The sequence below is a fragment of the Mastomys coucha genome, chromosome X (assembly GCF_008632895.1).
Source record: "Mastomys coucha isolate ucsf_1 chromosome X, UCSF_Mcou_1, whole genome shotgun sequence".
Classification (NCBI taxonomy): Eukaryota; Metazoa; Chordata; class Mammalia; order Rodentia; family Muridae; genus Mastomys; species Mastomys coucha.
Window position 1 is genome coordinate 111,550,697 of NC_045030.1, and position 10,304 is coordinate 111,561,000.

A 10,304-nucleotide genomic window follows, 5' to 3' on the forward strand; every position below is an offset into this window, starting at 1 on the left:
TCTCATTGGTTCACATTTGAAAGATGATTGTTTATCCTTTGTAATTTTTTAACTAATAAGGTAAATTCTTTATGCCATTAGGTGTTGCTTAATAAATTTTAAAATAATATTTAAATAAGTTTTTATGTGATAGGTTTTTTAAAGCCTCAAAATATTACTATAGTAATGCTCTATTTGCTTAATTTTATAAAGTCTCTCTTTTAAAACTTATCTAGGGTAAGAAATGAAACTTTATGCTTCTAGGTGAGTAGAAGAAGAAGGAAAAAAAAAACCCTACAACTCCGAGTCAAAGAATGAATACAGCTAAATTCTCTAAAATATAGTTTCTGGGTGCTAGTGAGATGGTTTAGCAGGTGAAGTACTTGCCGAATAGCCTGACTTCAATTCCCGGAATTCACGTAAAGGTTAAAGGAAACAACAAACTCCAAAAAGTTCTCCTGTGGGGTTATCCCTCAGTTTTATATACACAATGATAATAAGTACATTTTTAAAAGAAAATATGTTTTCTTAATATATAAAATGGAGAAAACACTCACCCTTATTTTGAGGATTAAATGAGATTATATGTATATGTATATATGTGCTCCCTCACATACATAAGATAAGGTTGCTTGATCATTATTAGTGCATAATAAATATTACTCATGTATCTGAATAAATGTCATTTTAAAGGAATTACAGCTCATATATAGCTGAATTTGTTTTAGAATTTAATAAAGTATAACACATTAACTGATGAGAAGAAATAAAAATAAGGATTATTTTAGTTTGAGTAATTGGATAATATTCTGTTGTACTCATTAGTTCTTGAAGATGATTTGGTTCAACTTTTAAGAAATATACTCAGGGTAAAAAAGAATATTTATGATTCATTTTGGTTTAGGTTTGATTGATTTTGACCTACTCTGGGCTAGGTGAACTTGGAATAGTTTATTTTATTTTCTTTGAATTGCTGAGCCAAGTTAATCTGAGCATAAGGCAACACTAGCTAGAATTATTCTATCCTTCTGTCTGTCCCCATTATCTGATGAGAAATCAAACTAATCTCCAACCATACCCTGAAATAATTGGGATTTCTTGATTATCAAACCATTGATTTGTGAAAATATTTTTATGAAATAATAATCTTAGCATCTCTATATAAAGAATTCCATTATTAGGAATTGAATAGGCTTAATATTTAATTTTCTTTCATGAAGCTATCATTTCTAGTCTGGATAAATGTAAGATTTGAAACCCCACTCTGTGCTTATCTCTTAATTTTCTGGAGTAATAAATGACCAAGAGTACTTTTTAAAAAAATTATCTTTAATCATTTTTTACAGTCCAGTCATTATCCCCCTACCATTCTGCCCTCAGACAGTTCCTCAACCCATTCCTCTTCCCTGTCTCCAAGAGGATGTCCCTACCCAACCCCACCCCACCCTGCCAGGCCTCCCCACTCCTTGGGGCTTCAAATCTCTTGAAGGTTACATGTCTCTTCCAGGCCAGACCCAGCAATAATCTGCTGTGTGTGTTGGGGGCCTCATATCAGCTGATGTATGCTGCCTGGTTGCTGGCTCATTGTCTGAGAGATATATTGTCATATTGATACATTGTCAGGAGTCCAGGTTAACTGAGACTGCTGGTCTTCCAGTGGGGTTGCCCTCCTCCACAACTTCTTCCAGCCTTTAGCTAATTCAATCACAGAGGTCCAAGACTTCAGTCCATTGGCTGAGTATAAAAGTATCTGCTTCTGCCTCAGTCAGCTGCTTGTTAGGCCTCTCAGAGGACAGCCATGCTAGGCTCCTGTCTGTAAGCACACCATAGCATCAGTAATAGTGTCAGGCCTTGGAGCCTCCCCTTGAGATGGATCCCAGTTTGGGTCTGTCACTGGATTTCCCTTCCCTCAGGCTCTTCTCCATTTTTGTCCCTGCAGTTCATTTAGATAGGAACAATTCTGGGTCAGAGTTTTTGACTGTGGGATGGCAACCCCATCGCTCCACCTGATACCCTCCCTATCTTTCTGCTGGAGATGGACTCTACCAGTTCCCCCTTCCCACTGTAGGGTGTTTTGTCTAAGGTTCGTCCCTTTGAGTCCTGAGAGTCTCTCACCTCCCAGGTCTCTGGTACATTCTAGAGGGTCCTCCCCACCTCCTGAGGTTACCTGTTTCTATTCATTCTGCAGCCCCTTGGGGCTTTGCTCCTGTCGCCCCCAATACCTGATCATGTTTCGCTTTTCCCCTTCTTCTCTCCTTTCCCACCCAAATCCCTCCCTCTCTATTCCTCCTCCCCACATGATACATATTCTTTTTGTCTATCAGTTTTGTGGGGTTATGGTTATGTCTTTATTTTTATTTTTTGAGATTATAATATAATTACATTATTTCTCTTTCCTTTCCTTTCTCTAAACCCTGTCCTACATCCTTCCTTGCTGTCTTTCAAATTCATGACCTCTTTTTTTCATTTATATATATTTCTAAATATTTTTCATGCATGTATATTCCTAAATGTAACCTGCTAAGTCTCTGTAATATTACTTGTTATATATATTTTCAGGACTGACTGTTAGGTATTGGATAAGCAATTGGTGTGCTCTTCTCTGATGAAGACTATTTCTCTCCCACTCTGTGAATATTCCTTAGTTTGCCTGTAGCTCCTTGTGTAGGGGTGAGGCTTTGTGTCCATTTTGACATGTCTGTTATGTTCTTTTGATGTAATTTAGGATTGCGGTAAAAATTTAAGAATGTCAAAAAAAAGAATTAGAATAGCTGAAAGGGAGGTTGGGTGTGTTGGCATGTGCCTGTAATTCCAGAACTCCTGAGGCAAAGTCAGGCCAATCATGAATTCAAGGTCGACCTTGACTACTTAACTGCTTTGAAGCCAACCCGAACTGCATGAGACCCTGTCTCAAAAGTCAGTATAATAGTAATGATGATCCCAGGATCTTGGTTGAAACATCAGCTTCTTTTTTCATTCTTAGTTTTTTATCATTGACAATATAAGCTGGTTTTCATCTTTAACTAACTTCCTGATGAATTGGCTATAAGTTGCATTGTTTATCTCCATAATAGTATCTTTACATTCTTTCAGATATTATTTTATGAGAAAGTGATCATTAGGTCAAAAAGGCTGTGTACTAGGTCATTTCATGTAGATAATACATTTTAAGTAGACCCACAAGCTCAATTCATTTATTTTACCACCTTAGGGTGGCAGAGTTTAAAATCCTTCTATAAGGGAATTTATACTCTTACAGTATTTACAAAGCAAGTGGGAACTTGGTGCTTACTATGCTTCTCAAGAGAAAAATTAACATTTTCTCCCTCTTTCAAACTTACTAATATTATCAAGCTAAGTTGTAGTCAAATATGAGTTAAGATTCTTTTCTCCTAAATCAGGTGTTAAAAGGTTCTAAGGTTAAGTGATATAGCAATTCTTTTAAGTTAAAGAACTGATGGGGCTTCTGTAGTTATATAATCTTGTATATTTGTAGTATAATGTATTAACTTATAACAATATCCTCTTGCTTCTCTTTTTTCAAAAATTATAGTCATAGAAATTGGTAAAAATTAGTATTCATTCCCCTCAATGCTAGTATCCTATTTAATATTAGTACAATACCAAACCCAGAATATTAATGTTTTAGATAATTCCTGTTCTTTAAAATGATATGCCTCATTCATTTTCTATCATTTGGACATATATTTGTGTGTTGATTTTAATTTTTACTCATATCTTTTAAAAATTATTTTATTTACATCTCAGCATTGTCTCCCCTTCCTGTTCCCCCTCCCACAGTTCCTCATCCCATTCCTCCTCTCCCTTACCTACAAGAGGGTGCTCCCCCCTACTCTCCACCAGTCCTCCCTCTTTCCTGGGACCTCAGGTCTCTCTAGGATTAGGCAAATCTTCTCCCACTAAGGCCAGACCAGCCAGTTCTCTGCTACATATGTACCAGGGGCCTTGGACTGGTCCATGTATGCACCTGGTTGGTGGCTGAGTCTCTGCGAGCTCCCTAGGGTCTGGATTAGTGGAGACTGCTAGTTTTCCTCTGAACTTGCTCACCCCTTCAGCTCTTTAACCACAGGGGTCTCAGAGTTCAGTCCAATGGTTGGGTATAAGTCTGCTACTGTCTCAGTCAGCTGCTGGTAGAGCCTTTCAGAGGACAGTCTTGCTAGGCTCCTATCTGTAAGCACAAAATAGCATCAATAATAGTATCAGGCCTTGGTGTCTCCCCTCTCCCCCACCATGAAATGGATCCAAAGTTGGGCCAGTCACTGGACCACGTTTCCTTCAGTCATTTCTCCATTTTTGTCCCTGCAATTCTTTTAGACAGGAACAATTCTGGGTCAGAAGTTTTGATGGGTGAGTAACCCCATTACTCCACTTGAAGCTCAGCCTTTATACTGGAGGTGAACTCTTTGAGTTCCCTCTTCCCACTGCTGGAAATTTTAGCTAAAGTCACCCCTACTGAGTCCTGAGAGTCTCTCACCTCCCAGGTCACTGGTACTTTCTAGAGGATCCCCCAACTTCTCACCCCCAGGGGCTGCATATTTCCATTCATTCTCCTGGCTCTCTGAACTTCTCTCCTGCTCCCACCCCTACCCCCTGATCCTACCCTGTTCTTGTTTTCCCTTCCTCGCTTCCCACCCAGGTCCCTCTCTCCCTTACCTCCTCTAATTACTTTGTTCCCCCTTCTAAGTAGGATTTAAGTAGCCTCACTTGGGCCTTCCTGCTTGTTAAACTTCTTACGGTCTGTGGATTGTATCCTAGGTATTGTGTTCTTTTTGGCTCATACCCACTTATTAGTGAGTACATACCATGCATGTCCTTTTGGGTCTGAGTTTCCTCATTCAGGATGATATTTTATAGTTCCATCCATTTGCCTGTAAAACTCATGATGTCCTCATTCTTAATAGCTGAGTATTAGTCCATTGTGTAAATGAACCATATTTTCTGTATTGATTCTTCTGTTGTGGGAGGTCTGGGTTCTTTCCAGCTTCTGGCTACCATAAATAAGGCTGCTATGAGCATAGTGGAACACGTGCCCCTGTGGCACGGTGGGGCAACTTTTGGGTATATTCCCAAGAGTGGTATATCTGGGTCTTCAGGTAGAACTATTTCCAATTTTCTGAGGAACCTCCAGACTGATTTCCAGAGTAGTTGTACCAGTTTGCAATCCCACCAGCAATGGAGGAGTGTTCCTATTTCTCCACATCCTCACCAACATGTGCTGTCACTTGAGTTTTTGATTTAGGCATTCTGACTGTTGTAAGGTGGTATCTTAAGGTCATTTTGATTTGTATTTACCTGATGACTAAGGAGTTTGAACACTTCCACTTCCTTAAGTGCTTCTCAGCCAATGGAGATTATTCTGTTGTGAATTCTCTGTTTAGCTTTGAACTCCATTTTTTACATTGGGTTATTTGGGTTCTTGGAGGTTAATTTCTTTAGTTCTTTATATATTTTGGATATTAGCTTTCTATCAGATATAGGGTTAGTGAAGATTTTTTTCCCCAATCTGTAGGTTGCCAATTTGTTCTATTGCCTGTTTTTTGCCTTACATAAGCTTTTCAGTTTCATGAGGTCCCATTTATCAATTGTTGATCTTAGAACCTGAGCCATTTGTGTTTTGTTCAGGAAATTTCTCCCATACCAATGAGTTCAAGGTTTTTTCTCACTTTCTTTTCTATTAGTAGATTCATACTGTATCTGGTTCTATGTTGAAGTCCTTGATCCACTTGGACTTGAGGTTTGTGCAAAGTAATAAATATGGATCTATTTTCATTCTTCTACATAAAGACTGCCAATTAGACCAACATCATTTGTTGGAGATGGTCTTTTTTCCACTGTATGTTTTTGTCATTTTCGTCAAAGACCAAGTGTCCATAGGTATGTGGGTTTATGTTTTGGGTCTTTGATTCTATTCCACTGATTGAGCTGTCTGTCTCTATATCAGTACCACGTGGTCTTTATCACTATTGCTCTGTAGCACAGCTTGAGGTCAGAGATTGTGATGCCCCCGGAAAGTCTTTTATTGTTGAGAATCATTTTGGCTACCCTGGACTTTTATGTTTTCCATATAAAGTTTTCCATGTCTGTGAAGAATTGTGTTGAAATTTTAGTGGGGATTGCATTGAACCTGTAGATTGCTTTTGGTAAGGTGACCACTTATTTGTGCATCAATTATAATTTTTTGTTTGTATGTTACTCTTTTATATAATTTCACATATGTATCACTTTCTTTTTTTAAAGATTTATTTGTTATAATATCTAAGTACACTGTAGCTGTCTTCAGACACACCAGAAGAGGGTGTCAGATCTTATTACGGATGGTTGTGAGCCACCATGTGGTTGCTGGGATTTGAACTCAGGACCTTCAGAGGAGCAGTCAGTGCTCTTATCCACTGAGCCATCGTACCAGCCCTGTGCATCACTTTCATTCTGACTATTCTCACCTCTTCCTTCTTACCACCCCTGTTCATTCCTCCTCACAACAAATTTCTCACATTCATGTCTTTTTATTTTACATTGTGACCCTCCAAGGTTATCCAGAGCTATCTGTCTGACGGTGTTTAGAGCTATCCTTTGGAGTCTGGTAAGCTGAGGAAAGGTTATACAGTTAATGACAGTGATTTTCCCCTCTCTCATATTCTATACCTAGCCAATGGTTTAGAGGTAGAGGATAGATCTCCAAGAGTAGTTCTCTCTTCTTTGACTGGTTTTTGACATGGCTGGTCTTATGTGGGGCCAATATAAGGTTAAGAGAGTTAAGAATTACATGTCTAGGTAATGCTTTTTGTAACAGTCCACCTTAGCTTTGAATCTTATGTACATCTTACTCTACTGTATTTAATGTTTCCTTGCCTTTGAAGTGGTAATTTAAGTAAAATTTTTAGGGACAGACCCACATCTGTCATTTATTTTCTTCATTTTGAGTAGTAGGTCCAAGTCCTGATAAGTTTCCAGAGATTTTGTTTTCTAGTTGTTAGTTGTATCACCTTACTTGTATTTATTACTGAGAAAGAAATTCTTTGGAAAGGCTGTGGCAGTGTCGATTTAACCAAACATTTATCTGGTGATGGATTGATAATGTTTATTTTCTACTATCATAAATAACAGCTATTATGAACTATTGTGAATATTTAAGTGTAGTTTTTGTGTAAACATGTTTTCTGTTTTCTGGGGAGAAATGCCTTATTTGCAATTGTTGGTTTATATAGAAAATGAATGTTTAGTTTTGTCAGAAACTGTCAAAAACTATTTTTTCGGAATGACTGTTAACATTTTGCATTTCCCTAAATATATACAAGACATATTTTCTCAGTCTTTACAAGCTTGGTTTTTATTTTAGTTATTTTAATTAAAGTATAGTGATTTCTCATTTTGACTTTTTTGCTTTTAAAGGACAAATTTCTTTTAACATCTCTATCTAGATTATTTTTGGCTTTTTTACACTGACTTCTAGCCCAATTCCAAATTAGTGATTTTTTTAGTACAGTCATCAACAATCCTTTTAAATGTTTAATCAAGACATGTAGTACATATTTAAACTATTTTATGAAAGTACTTATTAGTTAAACATAATATTTTATTAATAAAATAACTTTACCTTTTTTTGAATAATTGTTTGTATTGTAGTGGCTGGAATGGCTGGTACTGCACATATCGATGGAGACCATATTGTAGTTTCAGTTCCTGAAGCTGTATTAGTTTCTGATGTTGTCACAGATGATGGGATAACTCTCGATCATGGCCTTGCAGCTGAAGTTGTCCATGGGCCTGACATTATTGCAGAGACTGATGTAGTAACAGAAGGGGTGATTGTTCCTGAAGCTGTACTTGAAGCTGATGTTGCCATTGAAGAAGATTTGGAGGAAGATGATGGAGATCATATATTAACTTCGGAGCTTATAACAGAAACTGTAAGGGTTCCTGAGCAGGTTTTTGTGGCTGATCTTGTTTCTGGTCCTGATGGACATTTGGAACATGTGGTCCAAGATTGTGTTTCAGGTGTTGACTCTCCCACAATGGTATCAGAAGAGGTTCTTGTAACTAACTCAGATACAGAAACTGTGATTCAAGCAGCTGATAGTGTTCCTGATTCTACTGTTACCATAAAAACTGAAGATGACGACGATGATGTCAAGAGCACTTCTGAAGACTACTTAATGATATCTTGTAAGTGAAACATAAAATCAATTACTTGAGATATTAATTTTTATAATATGGAAAGATTCTGGAATCAAATATAGATTCAGTAGAAGTAATAGAAAAAATCTTTTTGAAAATAATTTCAAAGCTGTGGTATTGAGATGCTTTTTTGTTTTGTTTTTTCGAGACAGGGTTCCTCTGTGTACCCTGGCTGTCCTGGCACTCACTCTGTAGACCAGGCTGGCCTCGAACTCCCAAGTGCTGGGATTAAAGGCGTGTGCCACCACCACCCGGCAAGTTTACCTATATTTTTAATATGCTCTGAAATTGCATACCAGAGTAAAGTGGATGTCAGTTAAAGTCTTAGAATAGAAGTATATATTTGAAAGGCTCAACAGAAACATTAACTAATACAAAGTTTAATGATAAATTATGTATATTTCAGAATGAGTAGTAAATTATGTTAACTGCTTTTTAAAAACATCAGGTACTGGTATTGTCAATAAGCATTTACATAAGAACTTAAGCATAATGTGGTTAGATATAGGTTATATGAATTTTTAAAATATTTCACTTAAAGCATAAACTTAGTTTGTGTCTTACGATTCTTTCCAGATTTAAGATCTATTTTTATTGAATGATTATGTGTTGTATATGCAAAACTATTTGATACATTTAATTCAGACTGCTTTGGGGTCTTTACAGCATTCCATTTGAAAAAATGAAGTAGAAATATTTTACTATCATTTTGGGTGATTTGCCAGACAAACTATCAAAGATAATAAAAACCTTATGATTTTCATGTTTATAAAAGGAAAGAGTCCTTCTGATAGAGTACTTGCCTTGAATGCAACCCCTCCCTCCACACATGAATGCACATGTACACATACATATAAGCTTGTGCAAAAAGAGTGGAAATGTTCTTCATAAATTTTGAAGGAATTATTCAACAAATAGAAAAGATTAGATAAAGGTTTTTAACATTTCCAAAAGATATGCCTTTTCCTTTTAAAAATAAAAATAAAATACTGGGAAGGGAATAACCCTGTAGAAAGTCTATATGTGTGCCTGTGTACTTGTAAAATGACTTTATGATATATTTAAGTCAGTGTTTTTAAAACTAAAAGTACAAACTAGATGTATTTAATTTTTAAATATAATTCTAAACTGTACTACTTTAGCTTTCTTTTTATATGCACATTTTTTTAAACTTTATTTTATTTTTTTATAGTCCAGCCATTACCCCCCTCTTGGTCTACCTTCCCACAGTTCCTCATCCCATTCCTCCTCCCTTCTGTTTCCAATAGGAGGCCCACCCACCCAGGCACCCCACTTCCTGGGGCCTCAAATCTCTCCAGGGTTAGGCACTTCACTTACTGAGGCCAGACTAGGTAGTCCTCTGCTTTATCTGTTAGTGGTAGAGGGTGGTGAACTTAGACTAGCTAAAGTATGCTGCCTGGTTGGTGGCTCATTGTCGGAGAGATCTCAAGGATCCAGGTTAGTTGAGACTGCTGGTCTTCCAGTGGGGTTGCCCTCCCCCTCAGCTTCTTCCAGACTTTGCCCAATTCAACCACAGAAGTCCCAGACTTCAGTCCAATGGTTGGGTATAAATATCTGCCTCTGTCTCAGTGAGCTGCTTGTTAGGCCTCTCTGAGGGCAGCCATGCTAGGCTCCTGTCTGTAAGCACACCATAGCATCAGTAATAGTGTCAGGTCTTGGAGCCTCCCCTTGAGATGGATCCCAGTTTGGGTCTGTTGCTGGACCTCCTTTCCCTCAGTATCTTTCTCCATTTTTGTCCCTGCAGTTCATTTAGATAGGAACAATTCTGGGTCAGAGTTTTTGACCGTGGGATGGCGACCCCATTGCTCCACCTGATGCCCTCCCTGTCTTTCTGCTGGAGGTGGATTCTATAAGTTCTCTCTTCCCAGTGTAGGGCATTTCATCTGAGGTCCCTCCCTCTGAGTCCTGAGAGTCTCTCACCTCCCAGGTCTCTGGTGCATTCTAGAGGGTCCCCCCACCTCTCACCTTCTGAGCTTGCCTGTTTCCATTCATTCTGCTGGCCCTCAAAGCTTCACTCCTGTTTCCTCCCTGCCCTTGATACCTGATTATGTTCCCCCTTTCTTCTCCTTCTCCCTTCTCCCAACCAGGTCCCTTCCTTCCTTTGTCCC

General features: G+C 38.0%; 1 protein-coding gene across 6 annotated transcripts in view; it reads left to right on the top strand.

Annotated features, from left to right (window-relative positions):
- Znf711 (zinc finger protein 711) overlaps positions 1 to 10,304 on the top strand; it is a 33,360-nt gene that overhangs the window by 7,490 nt on the left and 15,566 nt on the right. For all 6 annotated transcript variants that reach the window (XM_031367103.1, XM_031367093.1, XM_031367129.1 and 3 more), the window contains one exon: positions 7,624 to 8,163. In XM_031367103.1, coding sequence (XP_031222963.1) covers positions 7,624 to 8,163 — 540 coding nt within the window. The remainder of the gene's footprint in view (positions 1 to 7,623; positions 8,164 to 10,304) is intronic.